Source organism: Aulonocara sp. 'chitande type north' Nkhata Bay, linkage group LG3 (genome assembly GCF_057382095.1).
Source record: "Aulonocara sp. 'chitande type north' Nkhata Bay isolate Kocher_YH1m ecotype deep benthic linkage group LG3, A_spYH_male_GT1.1, whole genome shotgun sequence".
Classification (NCBI taxonomy): Eukaryota; Metazoa; Chordata; class Actinopteri; order Cichliformes; family Cichlidae; genus Aulonocara; species Aulonocara sp. 'chitande type north' Nkhata Bay.
Window position 1 is genome coordinate 52111509 of NC_141346.1, and position 20483 is coordinate 52131991.

The window sequence follows — 20483 nt, forward strand, 5'->3', positions numbered from 1 at the left end:
TTTATATAAATTTATTTTGCCCGAAATGCCAGAATTTCAGGTTAAACCTCACAAAATTTCAACAACCACCAAACAGCTAAAACAGTAAATGAGAGCAGGTACACGGATTCTGCACATAGACGTAAACACAAAGCACGGACCCGCTGACGGTTCAGAATCAGTGAGATGTCGCCTTTCTCACATGACAGCACGGACACGGTCGGGGCTTAAAGCTGACAGCTCGCTGATTCTGATGTTTCGGCGGGTCCGCGCGTTGTTTACGCCCTTTTTGCGCTGATTCTGAAGCTGTAGGTTTTATCTCTCTCCAAACAATATTGACTGAACCAGCAGCAAAAGATCCAAACTACGCTTCACATAAACATCATCATGAATTCCCTCTGACTTTTACTGTTTTGCTTCCACCACACTTCATGCACAGCTCTCTCTCTCTCTCTCTCTCTCTCTCAGTACACTTCAAGAACAGTTTCCTGTCTAAAAATCTGTTTTCTGCATTATTCACTTGCTTGTTGTGCACAAGTCTACTGTTATTTACAGCGCTGTCGGACGCTGTGTTTTTTTTTTCCTTTTACTTACTTCCGAAAAGAAAACCCCATTTCTGTTGTTCAATAGGCTAGTGAACAAATTTAAACTTTTTAAAATTATGCAAAATTGCAAAACGCTTAGCTGTGTCTCTAATAAAACCTCTTTAACTTTGCTCTGCTTCACTTCAGCAGCATCAGGTAATGTTCATATGTTGATTAATGGTTTTCTTTCATTTTTGATCTACTGCAGAATATTTTTTATAAAATCCCAGGAAAATCACCTTCATGTTTTTCTTTGTTTTATCCTCAGCTCATCTGCTGTGATGCTCACACCTTTGATAAAGTCTCGCAAGTGTCAGCTTTCTTTTTATGGAAATGTACTGATGCGTGATCTGAATTATAATATTTCTCACTGTCTGAGGCAAAATTTCCAAGAATCTCTGTCCCCTTCTGGCTGCCTCTGCCTCAATTTTATCCCACAACTTAGACATTCACATTACTCACACTCTCATTACACATACATATAGGATCTTGGCGGTGGGCACGATACACGGAATCCAAAGTACCATCAGGGTGTACACCCCACCCCTGGCGTCGTTGCCCACCTCTCAATTGTAAATACACGTAGACATTGAGGGCTAGCAGGAGGGACCTTACCTGCTGCTCTCTGGCAGGTAGCTCCATGCCCTCCTGGGTTTTAAATGCACCTTAGAACACACATGCATCAACACTACAATGAGCGGGTGGAGGGAGGTTTGGAGTCTTCTCTCACCCCCATTCTCTGTGACCTGCTGGAGCGGGGGGGCTAGGAGGAGGAGTTGGCCGTCCGACTGCGGTCTGGAGTGTGGGGCCTTCCTGCTGCTGCGGAGTCGGGGCGGTCTGCCTCCCCCCACCGCAAGGAAAAGGGTAACACCACCTGGGTCTGGGTGCAGTTCCCCCCTCCAGGGGCAAGGGTACCTAGACCCGGTTTGTAGAGTACGCTTGGGGAGTGTGATCGTGTGTACAGCGTCTCTTTATGTCTGTCTCCACGTTGGTTGAGTGTGGAGTAAGTGCATATGAGAGCATGAGGGTGGGAATGGATGTTTATCTGTGTGTGCCTGTATGTCTGTGTCTATATGTCAGATTGGGTGTCAGGCGCCACCTCTCTGGGGACATCTCAGGCCCTCCAAAGTTTGGAGGTCTATCTCCCCCTACCACCACTTCTCCTGCCAGTGGCGGACTCCCTCAGACATCGGTGCGTTGGTGGTTCTTTGTGTCCGGGGATGGGCGTCCAGGTACACACCGGCTCACTCCTTGGCGGCCGCTTATCGGGGCCTGGAGCCTGGGGCTCGCTCGGGCCACTTCGGAGGTGGGGTGCCCCCGGCCTCTCGGCCTGGGGCTCGGTCACTCAGGCACGGCTGGCTGCCGGCGGAGCTCACGGGCACGTCACTGCAACCCCCCCTGGCTTCTGCTAAGTGAGCCCTCATCTGGGACTCTCCTCAGCTCTTTCTGGGACAGTGGCGCGGCTGCCCCTCTGTTGGTCTTCCTTGGTCTCTTGTGTTCTGGGGGCCTCTGGATGTCTGGAGTTTTGATCTCCTCCATACCTGCTTCATGCCCTGGAGGACGGGGCTGTGCCCCCCCCCACACCTTCGAGCAGATTATTACATGAAGGAACCTTTTAAAAAAACAAAAAACAAGCCGTCCATGCTCACAGGTGTACACACGGGTGATCACACCCACAAACTACACCCTTTTTGGCTCCTACCTCAAAGCACACTGTGTTCTGTTGATCTTATGTGCTGCACAATAATGTTTAATATTTAGTATTTACTGTCATATTCCCATATATCATTGTGATGTTGTTTATTCTATTACTCTTGTTCTCTTCTGCTTGCTTTCTTTTTTCTTTCTCAACAGGTGATCCAGGTGATTGATATGCATTTTTTTTCTCTGCCCGTTCTGTTGGTTTATGTTTTTTGCCCTTCTCCCCCGTCCCTCTTCTCAGCTGTTTCTCTTTCCCTCTTTCTTTCTCCCCTTCTTTCCCCCAGTCAAGTCTGTCCTGTATTCAGTAAGTGAAAATAAAATAAACAATAAAAGGTGAATCAAATGGACCATTACGGCAAGGCTGGGATGGTCAATTTGGTAAAGTAAATCCGTTGGGCATCTTTGTTTGCCTTTAGACAACAATTCTGATGGCAAAAGAGCCAAACGGGACAGGCAAAAAAAAAAAAAAAAGAATCGAATCGAATCGAATCGAATCATGGATCAAATCGATTCAGGACCTTGTTATCCAATAGATTATAGAAATCAGTGACGATACCCAGCCCTACTTAGCAGGAGGCTGGTGTCAGTGGCGATGTAGACATGTTCCTGGACTGCTAGGACTACCCCTTGTCACTAGTTTTTTAAATATTTTTTTTATGGACAGAATTTCTCGCATAGCCAAGTGGCAGAAATTTTCAAGATAGTTTGAGAATCTTGTTTCTGCTTTTCGCAGATGATGTGGTTCTGTTGGAATGTGAAATTGTGGGAATGAGAAACAGCATCTCCAAGTCTGATGCCATGGTCCTCAACCGGAAAAGGGTTGAGTGCCCACTTCGGATCAGAGATGAGCTGTTGCCTCAAGTGGAGGATGTCTTTTGATCTTGTCCACAAGTGGGGGGAGGGGGAAATCAATGGATAGATAGGTGTTACGGCTGCAGTGACGCGGATGCTGTACTGGTCAGTCGTGGTGATAAGAGTGCAAGAGTGAGGCTCTCAATTTACTGGTCGATCTACATCCCTACATCTTTAAGATTATTAACTAAGTCATGTTTCTTAGAAAATACTTTTGTTTAAGTTTTTTTCTTGTACTAAATGATGATAGTATTGAGACAAAGTATGGTGTGAATTATTTATCATAACTTTGTTTTTACTTGACCTTTATTACTTGGTAGTTTGAAGTCTGCACTTTCAACACAAGTTAAAACGAAGACTTATCAAGGGTGGATCTTGCTGCTATATCATCTTAAATTGGTCATGTGATTTGCATGCATCGTCTATCAACTTTGCAGGGTTATCTGCATAATTCTGATTGCAAAAGCTCACAGAAAGTATGGGAAAACAACTACAGGGTTAAACAGCTTTAAATAATTTGACAACTTTAGGATATATAAAATGAGCTTTAACTTAGGTCTACTGAATGCAAACATCCTATGTGAAAAGTATATTAAATTTTAAAAACACTATTGATCCCCATTTTTGTTTTCCTTTATATGCTGCACCAGATCTTAAGGGACTAAAATAAGATACTTGATCAAAAAACAGATAAAAGACTGGATCCTAAGAGTGTGAATATCATAACACAAAATAAGAAATAAACAAACAAATAAACAAACTACTTTAATGTTGTTTGATATTAGCCAGTGCTAAAAGATATGTAAATGCATTGCATTGCCTTTGTAGTTCATTGGCAAGATGACAAACTAAATCACCCCGCCCCTCTAAACCCCTTTATAAAAGCTGCATGGTTCACTAACTGTCCGAGCAGTGAAGGATTAAACACACGATGAGGAGCTTCGTCTTGATAACAGCTTTGATTTTCTGCAGCCTCAGTAAGTACTGGCACATTACTACTCTCACCTTAAAATAAGTAATGGGACGAGGAGCCCAAGAGTTTTTAAATTTGAGTTTAGAAAGCAGTGATTTAATTAAATCAAATGAAAAGTTGTTGCCCTGTTACAGCGTCTGTTGTACCGTACACTTTGAGTTGAATCTCATTTTGTCTTTGTTGTTTGATTCAGGATGGATCTTTGTCTCTGGCTCTGAGGTTCACACTGTGACGGTCCAGCGTGGCGAAGACGTCACACTGCAGTGCTCCAACATTTCCACAAGTCCAACACATACAGAGTGGTTCAGAGTGATCAACACGACTAAAACGAGCTGCATCTCATCTATGTTTGGATCTCATGGCCAAGCTTCTTTCTGTAACGGATTTCAAAATGGAAAATTCAATATGAGTTCGAATGTCACTTCTGTCTTTCTTAAAATGACAGAAGTGGGTTTATCTGATGTTGGGCTGTATTTCTGTGGATTTTACATGGATGTGCATATTATTATTTCCAATGCAGTAGAGTTAAGATTTGAAGGTAAGCTTTCCTTAGTAGCACAACAGCATGATGAGACGTTCAATGAGAACTGGAAGTCACAAATTATTATAATACTCATGTTTCTTTACAGGTGGTGAAACGAATGATGAAGAATCTAAGACTGAAAGTACGATTTTTTTTTTGGTCTCTAAGCACTTTGATTGTTGTTGAGCTCAGACTTCAACCAGACTGAAATATTCCACTCCAATTATGTTTGTAGAAGAGCCTGAAAGATGCATACACCTGATGAGCATCGTGCTGGGTAGTCTGACTGGTTTACTTACTATGGTGGTCATTGTTCTGGTTTTAAAAGTCAGGAACCTACAAACAGGTAGACTTGGCTGTAACTGTTTCACCTGCTACAGTAAACTGAAACAAGAAGATAAAAAATATGTTTGTGAAAATTAACTCATCTCAATTTTCTATTTGCTGTTTAGCTACGGAACCTAAGGGTGAAGAACTAAAGGTAAATGTGTTTTTACTCATATTGTGTGAACTGCATGTCATGATTTAAAAAGATGCATTTAAACATGTAATTATTCTATGACTAATATCAACCTATGGCATCCACATGTATTTTCTTCTCATTAACCACATTCATCAGTATCTGACAGAAATTTTAAAAAAGTAAAAAAATAATCCCAGCAGAAAAAAAGCTTGATGATAGCTGCAAATAAGCAATAGTTTAGTTTAAAAATTATACACAAAAATACAAGGAATACATACACCATTATGATACATTGTCTGTGAGATTTCTAACACCAATTGTAACTTTAAAAGTTAGTGTAGAAAAAATTATAAAAATATTAGATTATTATTATAAATTATTCTTCTAAAATATGTCTCAAAATAAATGTTCCTGTTGGGTTAGAAGTTACTTTGTTGGGGATGTCTGTTCCTGCTCTGCTGTTCTTTACATTACAGCTAGTTGTATGTAGTTTGTGAAATGCAGATGCAACCGGTAAATCAGTTGCAAAACAGTGTTTTAAAGAAAATTAATGCAACCACTCTAAGACATTAGAATCATTATTGATTCTTGTTTAATTCAACTAATAAAATCTTACTGAAATCTTATGTCATGTGACTCACAAATCCACAAACTTTTCAGATTGTGTTGATTGTGTTCATCTGTTTAAAAAAGTATTTTAATTTTCAGAACATGAACTCAGATGATCTGAACTACGCAGCTCTGAGTTTCCAGACAAAAGCTAAAAGGAGCCGCAGGCCTGCGACACAGAGTGAGCCGGAGCCTAACGTTGTGTATGCTGCCACACGATAGACTTAGGAAGAAGAATTAGTTCTTATTAATATAACCTGCTGATATATTTCTGTGTGTGTGTTGTGGGTTATGGAGCGCCAGGACTGCCATAATGAATTAATTAAATACACCATTAAATAATTAATTAAATGTGGCAATAATTAATTAAAATTGGAATTAATTAATTAAATAAATAGTTATGACACATGTAATTAATTAATTATTGACACATTTAATTAATTATTTATGTATTTCACATTTTAATTAATTATTGACACATTTAATTAATTAATTATTGACACATTTAATTAATTATTTATGTATTTCACATTTTAATTAATTATTGACACATTTCATTAATTATTGACACATTTAATTAATTATTTAATGATATATTTATTTATTTCATTTTGGCAGTCCTGGCGCCTGGCTCTCATCATGAAATAATTTTATCTGTCAGCCTCACCCATCAAACTCAGGGGGCGGGGTTAACGCTGATCGAGTCAAAACCATTGCTTTGGCCTGGTGGCCATTGTTTCTAGCACACAACAACCGGCATGTGGAAGCTAACAGAACTGAGCTTTGAAAAACCCTGTTTGTGTGTTACCAAATACCGTTTTAATATTTTTTTAGCCGAGAATGTAGTGGTTTAATCTTCATGTGTCTGGTCGGTTTGTCAAGATACAGCCTCTTTGCAAAAGTGTTTCGATGATTTCGGAGATTTCTGCCCAGTCTCACGGCAAAGCGTGGGATAGACCCGCTCGCCTCGCAAGCAATCCCACCGACAAAGCGCAGGCCCCGGTACACAGCTGTAGTAACCCCCGCTGACTTCTTTTACTGAGGTTATATTTATCGATGTTTTATTTCCTGATGTTCTTATGTGTCCTACGTGTTTCAGTCGCCAATTCTGAATTATAACTAACATTAAAAACATGTTTAAGGAGGAGAGAGAGCAAATAAATCTGTTTAACATCTGATCTTTGGGTTTTTGTTCAGTAATCAGCGTGACCTGTGTATAAACGCATAAAAGAGATAACGTTGGTGTTTCCGTCATGTAGTAACTGCTGGCTTTAACTGTACAAAGGTTGTTCGACACTATGAAACACATACAGACTTCATGATGTTCGGCTAATATTTTTATTGTGAATATTAATCATGCTGACCTCGCTCTGTACACCACGCAGCGAGGTCAGCATATCCACGATATCCTCAGCTCCATGAGTTAACACAAAGTTTCCCAGCTGACTATCTAACTGCCAACTATTCCAGAGACGTGAAAATATACAGCATAAAGAAAAGTGTAAGAGACTCAGCAGCAGATTAGAATAACAGTTATACATTTAATAAATCACCAAATGAATCCAAGAAACGAGCAAACCTGTTCCGACAATTTGAATTTGTATTCCCTCAGCTGCAGACTCGCTGCTGTTTAAATGTTTGAAAAGGAAGATTAGATATAAAAAACGTCAAACATAGACTCAGTCTGCCTTCACATTTGATATGAGGCCAGCACGTATAGTGGCCTCAGCAGGCTATTACTGAAATACACGTGCTATATCATAAACTATGATATAAACAGGGAGGTCCTATTAACATGTTTAGTTTTAAAGGACACCTTCCTGCCTTTAGTCTCATTCATGAGCAGTATTAGTTTTCTTCTAACATCCAGAAGTCTGCACAATGTGTTTCATAGTTTGTAACAAGCCTTTGACAGGTAAACATAACATGACCGAAAAAGCAAAAAAAAAGCAAAAAAAAAGAGAGAGTGTGTTGACATAAGAAGAGAAAATGCTCTCAATTATGGAGACAGACAAATGGTTCATTTATGTTTGATGTGTGTTTATTCCTCCCTAAATATCGTCGGTGAAGTTTGCCATGCATGTCAGATTTTCCTGCGCATTTTTATACCTCTGCCAACAGAGAGAGAAAAAAAATCACATTCTAACAGACAGCTGGTGCTTAGAATACAGTTGAATAACTATTAAAAAACAGATGATATTTAGATGATAGTTCAGTCTAACACATGTGCCAGTGAACCATTAAACGTCTGTGAAACTATGCAGTTATGAAACGTAACTTTAACCTCAGCCAAACCGATTTGCTCAGTTGTAAATAAAACAGCGAAGTAAACGTGACCCGACAGACAGAACCTGAGTGAATGAAGTCCAGCGTTTAACCACTGAGAGCTAAAACTCAGCTGAGGTTTGAAAGCTGTGTGCTGGTGATTGGACATCAGCCGCTGATGAAGCTGCTTCGCCTATAAAGTGCTCTGTAAGGAAACGAGCTCCAGCAGCTCTGCGCTCGGGGAAAACACTATATTTACTTATCTTGTGCAGAAAAATGCGCTGACATTGCGTTATATCGAGCACCGGCTGCCCAGTTAAACTGTGACTATCACCAGGTAACTAGGCGTGTTTCTTGAATTAGCAGCAGGTGTTAAACAGCTGACAGATGAGGAGGAGGATGCATGCAGGTAAACTGAGGGTCTGCTGAGCTGATCGCTGGTTTCGTGAGAAAAATGTCAGCTCGTTCTTTATGTTACAGAAGCACAGAGACACAAGACCAGGCGGAAAGAGACGATCGTTCGGTGAAAATGAGAATCTGCGAATGCAACATGTGGAACACGGAGAGTGGAATATGTAAACAAACCGGTTAACGTAACCCCCTCGGTGCGCTCTGCATGCTAACTGTTAGCAGAGCTAGTGAAATCTCTGAAAACATCTGAGCACTTTTGCAAACATGTTCTATGTTGACAACCTGACCAGACATACGTCGCGACATTCGCGGCTAAAACACTGTTAAAAGTGTAGCTGGTGACAGAAAAACGGGGTATTTTAAAACTACACCACCACCATTGCTGCTTGTGATTTGATCTGCATTCTGGGATAACTGGCTGCCCCAAGTCTACACAAGCAATCGATTTTCTAGGATCGACCTGTTTTGACTTACTTTGCACGGCAACCAATCAAATGTTAGAGAAGCTGCATGGGCAGCGTTAACCCCGCCCCCTGAGTTTGATGGGTGAGGCTGACAGATAAAATTATTTCATGACGAGAGCCAGGCGTCAGGACTGCCAAAATGAAATAAATAAATATATCATTAAATAATTAATTAAATGTGTCAATAATTAATTAAAATGTGAAATACATAAATAATTAATTAAATGTGTCAATAATTAATTAATTACATGTGTCATAACTATTTATTTAATTAATTAATTCCAATTTTAATTAATTATTGACACATTTAATTAATTATTTAATGGTGTATTTAATTAATTCATTATGGCAGTCCTGGCGTTCCATAGTGGGTGACATGAATCTTGGAAAAAAAATAAAATTATGAATAAAATTTGCATTCAAGGTTGTTTTTTCTTCTAAATCTCTGCTTTGTGCCTCTTTGTTTTTCTTATTTATTCACGTTGTCTGAGAAGAAAAACGTAGACATGATAAAGAAGATTCAGAAATAACTGATTAATGCAATTTTCTCAGAGTCTAATGGTCTGGAGGAGTCAGATAATAAGAAAAGCACAGTGTGGTGTGAGCAGAGCTGAGGTGAAAACCACAAGGTCTCTAAAATCAGAGCTCGAGGACGATATAAAAGCAACAGAATAATGATCGATCGATTCAAACTAGCTTTCTGTGTTTACATGTCTTAACTTTATCTTCAATGTCTTTTAAATTTCTTAGGCTGTCAAACAAACTTATTGGGCAATAATAACAACGTCACTCAACATTTTATTACACGAGTTGCTTCAGTTTTATACAATCATAATGCCTATGGTTAGAGATTAAACACAGAACATATTTTGGCTATATTATGAACAAGTTTTTAATTTAAAAAATATCTCAGTGTTCTCAGTAATGTTCTTTATCAATGATTAGTGTCATCACATAATCCAAGTGTCAGGGTCATAAAATATCATTGAAATTCATGGAGGAGTTGCTGAGACATCAGATCAACATAAATGAAAAGCACTGTGAAAATAGATTTAAAGTCAGGGCATCACCAGGTCTGGACTGGTAATGTGGCTTACTGGGCATTTTCTTGGTGGGCCAACACACTTTTGGGCCGATGTACTGGCCGTACAAGCACTGACAGCAATCCATTCCTTCTTTTTCATTACTTACACTGGACAATGCCTAATCAAACCTTTTACGCAGCTTCTAGAAGAAGTGGTGGAAAGGTGGAGGTCAAAAGCTGACAGAAAACAATAAAAAGAAACTAAACTAAAAATAGATTCAGCAAAATGTACAAAATTAACCTGCATGTTAGCTGTCAGTGCTGCCAGTAGTACCAGCTATAGCTAGTAACCTGGCCTCACAGTGACAGTATGCTGCTGCTGTATTGAGAGAAATATGTCTCAAAAGGGTTGCAAATGTGCAACATATGATCCATAAGTGTAAACTAAGTTTTAAGAATGTGTACAATTATTTGTGGGCAAATTCTGAAGACTCCCAAGCACATGCTTGAATCCACCCACAAATACACAGCAATTTGGTTACACGTAAAACTATTTCACAAATGCGTACATCCAAATGGGAAAATAAATACTGCTAATTTATGCACAATTTATTAAATTCAGCTTCATAAATCCAATAATTTTGACTTTCAGAAACCTTACTGTGTGTATAAATATCTAGGTTGAGGCGCTGTCACTTGGTGTTCACTCTTTCTGTGGTAGAGTATCACTTCCTGCCTTTTCCATCAAACGGTGATGTGCTGGGTAGCTTATATGCGTAGCAGTGTAATCTTCACGTGCTTCACCAGTAGCACACTCGCTTCACTCGTAAATGTATAGTTACAGTATTCACTCACTGTGTCTTTAGGGTTTTGCTAGCTTAGCTTAGCTCATAGCCGACTAGCTAGCAGCATGGCCTCTTTACCTGTCCCTCCTGCACTTTCCTGTTCATGTGTCAGATGTTTAGTTACTCCTCAGCCTCTAAACGCTTTTCCCTACTCGGCGACACACTTGACTGAGATCAAACTTTGGTTTTTGACAATTCTGTTCTGAGACATGTGAAGCTAGAGACACCACCAGCCATAGTCAATTTTCTTCCAGGGGCCAGAGCAGGCGACATTGATGGAAATTTTGAAGGGAAAACCATTTCAGGTGACCACATCATGAAGCTCACTGAGGGCAGGCCGAGGGTTTGCAATGCTGTCAACAAAGCAAAGGGTGGCTACTTTTAGCAATCTAAAATGTAAGACATATTTAGAGTTATTTATCAATCTTTGCTACATATATTTTGCATCATATATTCGATGTATGAAAGAAAAATCATTAAATGTCCAAACTATACACATAATATGTGTATGCATGACATATACATTCTTCTTTTCCTATTTTCTTTTCTTTTTGAGTGACCATGGTGGGCTGCCAGGACCAAAAATGCCAGGGCCGATTTTTTGTCCCAGTCCATCAACTAGTAATCACTCAGGTGATCAGCAAATAAATAACCAACACTCTTAATCTGATGCTGTTTAAAAGCTATCCTTAAATATTTTATTCAGCAAAAGAAAAGAAAATGAACTGTGGTGAGTAGCACTCCTCTAAGAGCATGTCTAAGAGACTATGACATCTAACCCAGTGTATCAGGTTTGTGGATGCTTTAACACCTCTATCTGTTGTATGGAAGATGCATTCCCATTCCTGACAAAGGTGGAAAAACCACAGTATCATCATTCCACAAACCAGAAATTACAGGAAGTACAGAGTACAATGAAAGCCATCAAAGCTGAGAGGTTTCAAAAGCATCTGATGAGTTCTCACTTTTTTAGGATTCAGTTGTATTAAATTGGATTAAACCCATACCTTTTGGCTTCTCCAAGCTTGGGCTTGAGTTAAAAAATATATAAAAAGGAAGTGCTGCATTGCTCTAAAAATAACTTTAAACAGGCGCTTATAAATGGGACAAAATAACTAGATAAAATCGGTCCTTTCAATAAGTCTGGACTAAACCTTTGGTATCTAATATAGCAGCGGTCCACAACCCCCGGGCCTCGGACCGGTACCGGTCCGTGAGTCGTGTGAAATGTATAGTTTTCAGGGTTTTTATTGGTTTTCAGCGTTATTTTGTTATTGTTTTTATCGTTTACTCAGTTTTCCTGGGTCTTTTCACGTGCGTTATGAATAAATTTTCTTTTTTTCGGTACCGGTACTAGTTTTATTTCTGTTGTATTTATCCGTGACACCTTAAAGGCCGGTCCATGAAAATATTGCCGATGCTCAACATGCTTAAAATTGCAGTTTTAAGGATTTGGTCTTTGTGTAACTACAATGCTGTATGAAGAACCATGTGAAAAATACTAAAACAGGTATGTGATTCTGTGGTCATGGAGTCACTATGAACTAAAAAGGTTTAGTAGTTGGCAGGTATGACTGTAAATTGTACTTTTTGTAATTCTTGTCTGTAACTTTTAAATGCTGCTGAATAATCAAGCCTGCTAATGTTAGCATTCATAACATAGCACTATCCACTCCTGTCTAAATGTTCTCACTTCTGGGACAAAAATACCAGCATAATTAAAATGCTAATGTTAATGTACAGAAGTTCTCTGAAATGAGCTACACGCCTGTAAAGTTTCATGACTGTATCGCCCAGAAAACTATGTAAACCTACTTTTGCGTCTGTACAGACAAAATCACATTTTACCTTAGATGTAGACACACACACACACAGCCTTGGCTAAACCTTGGCTAAACTATGTACTAAGCTGAAACAGGTATGTAACCAGAACACAAGTTTTTACACTTGTTTTACATGTAAAATTTAAGAAAGACCTGAGTGTGCACCAGAAATGTGAAAATGTTGGTGAGCTTCACCAGGACACATATCAGCCTCAAAAAGAAAACTCCAAATAGAAACCATAGAAAACTGTACCCAATATAACATAATGATACTGCAGGTATTCTTTTCCATGTTATACCAGATGTTTAGGGACTAGAAAAGGATAATAGTTTAAAATAATAAAAATTTCATAGGAGATATTCTTTTTGCATCTGAAAAGCATGGAATCTCCATGTACAAAACCTTTATGTATTCTATTGATAACAGATGAAACTTGACTACATGCAGAGGCATTGCACACTACCGATAGGTCACTGGCAAGTTAAAGGAAAACACCCCGCCCCTCTAAACCCCTTATAAGAGCTGCGTGTTACAAACTATCCGATCAGTGGCAGATTTAATCACACAATGAGGAGCCTCATCTTTATAACAGCTTTGTTTCAATGTGGCATAAGTAAGTAGTGGTACCTTACTACTCTCTACTCCAAATTATGCAACAGCTAACCTTCCAGTATTTCAATTTTATTATTAGGACACCGCAAATTCATTAAAACAGTTTCACTGTTACAATATTCTGGTACTGCGCTCTCTAGGATGAATCTTGTGTTTGTTTCAGGCTGGCTCTCTGTCTCTGGTTCTGAATTTCAGACTGTGGAGGTCCAGTTTGGTGAAGAAGTCACACTGCAGTGCTCCAACATTTCCAGAAGTTCAACGCATACAGAGTGGTTCAGAGTGGTCAACCGAGCTACGTTGAGCTGCATTGCCTCTATGTATGGCTCCAATGGACAAGCTTCTTTCTGTGATGGATTTCAAAATGGAAAATTCAATGTGACTTCTAACAACGTTGCCGTCTTTCTTCAAATAAAGCCAGTGGATCTGTCTGATGCTGGCCTGTATTTCTGTGGATTTTTCTTGGACTATCATATAATTATTTCCACTAGGGTAGAGTTGAGAATTCAAGGTGAGTTTTGGTTAAAAACCTCTTTGCAACTTTAGTGTTTCTCATCATGTCATGTGGAAACACAGTAACTACAAACAGAAAATTGTAAAATAATACAACAATCATGGTCACAGGTGGTGAAACCAGTGAAGGAGAGGATTTTATGACTGAAGGTGAGATTCCGTGATGAGTGGAAAGATTTTAATCTTCACTGTGCAGTACTTTCAGCATCTTGTAAAAATATATCTTAACCACACTGTTTAGAAGAGTGCAACAAAACGACCCAACCATTGAGCATCATCTTGGCTGGTCTGACTGGTTTACTCACTATGGTGGTCATTATTCTGGTTTTAAAAATCAGGAAACTTCCAACAGGTAAATGTGGCTATAATTAGTTTCACCTACTCTTGCTGCTGATCAACAAACCCAAAGCAAAGTACTGCGTTGCTAATAAACTAATTACAATTTCATATTTGGCCTTTAGGTCCACAACAGCAACCAGAGCAAAGCAGTGAGGTAAATCCATCTTTTCTCTCTATATAAAATGTTTATGATTTAACAGAACCATTAAACATTTGATGACTCTATGAAAAACCTCAACCTTCAAGCAAGGAGAAAGAACTCTAAACCGTTTATTTTAATGAACAAAAATGAATATTATAACAATATAACACTATTAATCCCAGCAGAGATATTGTTTAGGAGTTGTCACTTAAAACTGTCAAAGTTGTAAATTATAAAAGAATAAAGAAATTGTATTTTATTATATATAAGCAATTAGACGAAGATTATAAATTAAATGCAATAACAATAAAATGCTAGTTATAACTCTGTCTGCCGAAGAAATAGTTCTTGTGTCACGGCGAGTGAGGTGAGCCGTGTGGAGGAAATGAAGGAGGATCCAAGTGCAGGCAGTCGTGAAGGTGTAAAGGTGGTTTATTGAACATGAAAGTAAATACAAACGGCAAATGGAGCTGGAACTAAACTATACTGGGAAACAACTAAACTACAAAGCACAAACCTGAATGAGAACGAGCAGAGGAGAATGACGATGGACAGCAGGGAGAGCACACGGATGTGACATGGTAGATACACAGATGACCAGTGTTGGTCAAGTTACTTGAAAAAAGTAATCAGTAACTAATTACTGATTACTCCCCCCAAAAAGTAATCCCGTTACTTTACTGATTACTTATTTTCAAAAGTAATTAATTACTTAGTTACTTAGTTACTTAGTTACTTTTTAAAAACACGATTTACAACCTGAAGAGGTGATAAAGTGATAGATCTTTCAGCCCAATTCTACTTTTTCTACATAATCCATCATACAAAATGTAATCAAATGGAAAAGTCTCTTTTTTTAACTTGTTTTATCAGTTTTAATCTTTTAACTTTATGCATCAAGCAAAACATTTAATTATATGCAACATTCTCTGACTTGAATAAATTAGTTTAACATTTAAACCTATTTTCTACACATTCCAGCACATAAAATAAAATATTTTTTGTGTTTTCACTCACTCTTTCAAACAGATGCAAGTAAAACACAGCAGAAAATAAATAAAGTCAAAGACTCAGCGGTCCTTTTGCTCTATTTTCACCTGTAAAGCAGGAGCAGGGTAGGCGGAGGGTTACCCTGGTGTAGGTGTGCTGCGGTCAGTTGAAGAATCCGCGCGAGTGTCTCTGTGAGTTTCCCATCACGTCGTAGCTACTTGGTGCTTGCTCGGAAGTTTAGGGGTTTTTTCGCTGTAAAAAGAAGTTTTCTTCCCACGCACGATGGACGCTAATGTTTTTGTCACTTTTTATGGAATCAAACTCAAAGTAAGGTCAGTACTTCCACACTTTAAACGCTGCACGCTCATACTCTCTCCCGCACTCGATATATTATCCATTGTTGATCTGCACACAGCTGCTGTCACCAACGTCGCACTTGCTTACGTCACTGTCATGAGACATTCTCGCAAAAAAAATCACGGTTTTAGTAACGCAGTAACGCAGCGTTCCTACGGGAAAGTAACGGTAATCTAATTACCGATTTTGCAATAGTAATCCCTTACTTTACTCGTTACTTGAAAAAAGTAATCAGATTACAGTAACGCGTTACAAGTAACGCGTTACTGCCCATCTCTGCAGATGACGCAGGGTGGAATACACAGACGGACCAGCAACTACAATAACGGAGGACATGACTTAAATACACCCAGAGAAACACAGGGGAATTACACACAGGTGGTGGACACAGCTGGGAATAATCAACAAGACGAGACAGAGGTAAAACTGAACACTCACATGAGACCCAGACCTTCACAATAAAACAGGAAATGAGAACACCACACCAAGACGCAGACCTGACACTGAGAGACAGACAGAATGACACATGGAACCTGAACTAAACTAAACGTGAGATACAACAGAGAACAAATCCTTAAACATGAAACTCAAATAATAAACATCATAATCATCATCATCATCATAAACACAACAAGAGAACAAGAAAACAATCCCTGATGCAAACTAAAACCAAAACATAATAACCTCAAACATGGAATAACAAAAAAATGAAACTCCACATACTGGGTCCAACGGACCCAGACCCGTGACAGTACCCCCCCTCAAAGGGCTGGCTCCCGACAGCCCCAAACAAAAAGCACAAGCACCAAGCCAGGACGGGCGGAGGGGGCCCAGGAAGGAGGGCCCGAAACACAAAAAACCAGGAGCACGAGAGTCCAGAACCAAAACGCGACTGTTCACTAGTCCATAACACAGTCAGGGGGCCGACCATGCACACAGCAACGGCGGCGACGGGCAAACAGTTCAGGAGGCCGACCGTGCACACGGCAACGGCGGCGACGGAGCAGGTCCGGGGGCCGACCGTGCGGACGGCAACGGCGGCGCGAATGCAGTTCTGGAGGCCGGCAATGCGGAAGGCAGTGGCGGCGCGTAGGAGGTCGTCCATGCAGAAGGCGGGGGTGGCAACAGAAGTCCGGAGGGCGGCCACGATGCCAGCGGCGGCGACAAACCTTTTCCGGAGGCCGTCCCCGAAGGCCATGATGTCACCTTATAGGCCTGGAAAACGGCCGGCAGAGGCTAGGCGGAACAGGTCGAGCTGGCTCTGACGGCGGCATGGCAACCACAGGACCAGACGAGGCAGGACCAGGCGAGGCTGGACCAGGCGAGGCTGGACCAGGCGAGGCTGATGAAGGCACGGAGGCAGGACCAGGCGAGGCTGATGAAGGCACGGAGGCAGGACCAGGCGAGGCTGAAGTGAAGGCTGGACCAGACGACGGCGTGGGCGGAGCTGATGGAGCAGCAGGCAGCTGAATGGGCCCCTCGGACCCTCCAGCTGACGTGGCTTGAGGCTGGCTGGGTTCTCCAGAACCCCCAGCAGACGTGGCTTGAGGCTGGCTGGGTTCTCCAGAACCCCCAGCAGACGTGGCTTGAGGCTGGCTGGGCTCCTCAGGCCCTCCAGCTGGGATCGACGGCTGAATGGGTCCCTCTGGTCCTCCAGCAGAGGACAGGGGCAGAGGGGCGGACTCACTGGAGCTCTCAGCAGGGGATGACGGCCGAGACTGCTCAGTAAAGTCCTCTAATGAAGCTGCTGGTGCAGGCATCTCGACCTCTAGGGGTCCAGAGTCGGCTGGTGACTGGCACCCAGCCTCTGGGGAGGCCCTAGAGGGAGCAACTGTCTCTGAGATGGCCAGCTTAAATGAACCAGCTACAGTTTGTGTGGAGTGTGTTCCCTGCTTGTAATGAGGCTGTGAGGATAAAGGCTGGGTAAATGAGTGGACAGGCTGCTGAACTGGTGGCCACTGAGCTACAGGTAGCGAAGTAGTAACAGGTGGTGGAGTGGCTGGCTGAACCGATAATAAGGCTGATGAATCTCTTGCCAACTGAGCTATTGACTGGGCTATGGGCTGTAACATGGTGTCTACTGGGTCTGACTGTGACTGTAATGGAGGTGATGATTGGGCGGCTGACTGAGTTAGCGACTGCTGGGCAGCTAACCGAGCTACCGGCTGAGCAGCTGACTCAACAAACACAGCCCCGGTATAAACAGTCATATGAACTGGTGAAACAGACGGAATGTCTCTTCCACTCACCACAGCCGGCAGTTCCGAAGTCCCACTCTCCAGCTGTGGGGCGACGCGCCGACGGCGCGATCGTCGCTTCCTCCCGGGCAAAACCTCCGGCGGGCCGGGCAAAACCTCCGGCGTCCGGCTGGGTTGGGAAGCGGTAGCGGCTGGTGGGTGTAGGTGAAGTTCGTGGAGAATGAAGTTTTGTACCAGAGGGTGCAGTGAGTCCAATAGCCAGGGATAATCGGAAAGAAGCTGTTGTAGCCTGGCTTCCAGAAGGTAGAGAAATGCTTCTCCCTCATGCTCTAGCCACAGGTTGATTAATTTTGAAGCGGAGTTCGTTATGCGGTCCCGAAGTTCCGTGGGTGGGGTGAATGCCGCTGGATCCATTTCTGGCTGGTCCGTACTGTCACGGCGAGTGAGGTGAGCCGTGTGGAGGAAATGAAGGAGGATCCAAGTGCAGGCAGTCGTGAAGGTGTAAAGGTGGTTTATTGAACATGAAAGTAAATACAAACGGCAAATGGAGCTGGAACTAAACTATACTGGGAAACAACTAAACTACAAAGCACAAACCTGAATGAGAACGAGCAGAGGAGAATGACGATGGACAGCAGGGAGAGCACACGGATGTGACATGGTAGATACACAGATGACGCAGGGTGGAATACACAGACGGACCAGCAACTACAATAACGGAGGACATGACTTAAATACACCCAGAGAAACACAGGGGAATTACACACAGGTGGTGGACACAGCTGGGAATGATCAACAAGACGAGACAGAGGTAAAACTGAACACTCACATGAGACCCAGACCTTCACAATAAAACAGGAAATGAGAACACCACACCAAGACGCAGACCTGACACTGAGAGACAGACAGAATGACACATGGAACCTGAACTAAACTAAACGTGAGATACAACAGAGAACAAATCCTTAAACATGAAACTCAAATAATAAACATCATAATCATCATCATAAACACAACAAGAGAACAAGAAAACAATCCCTGATGCAAACTAAAACCAAAACATAATAACCTCAAACATGGAATAACAAAAACATGAAACTCCACATACTGGGTCCAACGGACCCAGACCCGTGACATCTTCTGTTTTTAGAAAGCAGAAGCATTAGCATGAAGTTTGTTAAGTCAAAGAAGAAGAAAGGAAGACTTTCTTCCATGTTGTTACAACACAAAGCAGCCACCATATTTTATTGAAGTATCTATGTGTGCATAAAGCAAACTGCTATGAATTTGCTATTTCAAAACTCAATATAAACTGTACGTCACAGTGATGGCTTGGGTCATTACATCTCCACTCAATGTTTTTCTGTACATGATAATATGGTGACTCTATAGTCATTAATCTGAGTGTTACAGATTTGCATATGTAATGATGTTATGTGTATCCGGCATTATTATTGAGATATTATAACTCCACCAACTTTTCATATTTTTAACAAACACAGCGTTCACCTAAATTCTTTGATATTTCAGAATATGAGTTCAGGCGATCTGAACTATGCAGCTCTAAGTTTCCAAAAAAAAGCCAAAAGAAGCTGTGGACCTACCACACGAGACCTGGAGCCACATGTTATCTATGCTGCCACAAGATAGACTCACAGGATAGCCTTTGCCTGCCTGACTGCAGAGAATTAAGAATAAATAAAGCATAAATAAAACTTGCATTTGGGCCATGTTTGGGTACTCCTTATTGTGTTTCTGTGTCTTTCTTATTTGTCAGACTTTTGTCTGAGTCGAAAAATGTAGACCGTAGTGGTCTAATAGACCAGTGAAAGGAAGCAACATCACAGCGCCTGACAGTACAACTGGTGAAAAGCTCCCGTGGGTGTGTAACACTCAGAGGAGACATTATTAGGTACAGCTAGCTCTGAGCCATGTCGGCCTTTGGATGTGCCTCAATTTTCTGTGGCATTCTACAAGGTGCTGGAAACTTTCCTCAGAGATTTTGGTCCATATTAACATAAAAAGCATCACACAGTTGTTACAGATGTGCTGACTGCACATCTATATGCAAATCTGTTCCACCATATCCAGCAGTGCACAGCTGGATTGGGATTTGGAGATGGAAGAAAGTATTAATGAACTCACTATCATGTTTGAGATGATCTGAGCTTTTTGTTGTAGCACATTATCCTGATGGAAGCAGCCATGAAAAGATAGGTGGACTGGACAAACTGAGATAAGCCGTAGTGTTCAAATGATACCCATTTTATACCAGGGTACCACCACCCACAGCCTGAATCCTTAAATAAGGCAGGACGCATTGATGCTTTTGTGTTGTTTCTAACAAATTCGGACATTACTATCAAAATGTTATAACAGGAACCAAGATTCATTAGACTGGCAAACTTATTCCAATATTCAGCTCAAGGTACTGCTGCTTACTCATAGGGGAATGAGTAAGCAGCAGTGGGAAGGAGAAACTCTATTTTAACAGTAATAAGCCTGTGTCGACCAGGCTCAGGGATCTGCAGCCATCTGCCATGGTTAGAAAACAGGACAAAGACATGCTGTGGAGTAAAAATGACTAATGACTAAATTCACAGTGATCTATAAGCATATAGAAAGTGAACAAAAACACAAACATGCATCATGGGAAGCCTCTCCAGAAGTCTAGGCCTATTGCAACATAGCTAAATTGGAAATTCAGGGTAAATATATTAGTGGTGCTACAATACTTGTATCAGTATTGAACCGTTCGATACAGTGCTTTCGCTTCGGAGTCCCCCCCACCCCCACCCCTCCAGTGACCCTCACAAGG

At 41.2% G+C, this 20483-nt stretch overlaps 2 protein-coding genes across 2 annotated transcripts; both read left to right on the forward strand.

Moving 5' to 3' along the window:
* Positions 1-4041: 4041 nt before the first annotated feature.
* LOC147336137 (uncharacterized) lies at positions 4042-5918 on the forward strand. The gene is made up of 6 exons (XM_086287632.1): positions 4042-4093; positions 4283-4627; positions 4719-4754; positions 4848-4958; positions 5065-5093; positions 5784-5918. Exons 1-6 carry the CDS (start codon positions 4048-4050, stop codon positions 5904-5906), a joined length of 690 nt encoding a protein of 229 aa, XP_086143758.1. The 5' UTR covers positions 4042-4047; the 3' UTR covers positions 5907-5918.
* Positions 5919-13084: 7166 nt separating this feature from the next.
* LOC147336138 (uncharacterized) lies at positions 13085-19315 on the forward strand. Its single transcript, XM_086286141.1, has 6 exons — positions 13085-13130; positions 13293-13637; positions 13751-13789; positions 13881-13991; positions 17125-17336; positions 19196-19315. Exons 1-6 carry the CDS (start codon positions 13085-13087, stop codon positions 19313-19315), a joined length of 873 nt encoding a protein of 290 aa, XP_086142267.1.
* The last annotated feature ends 1168 nt before the right edge of the window (positions 19316-20483 follow it).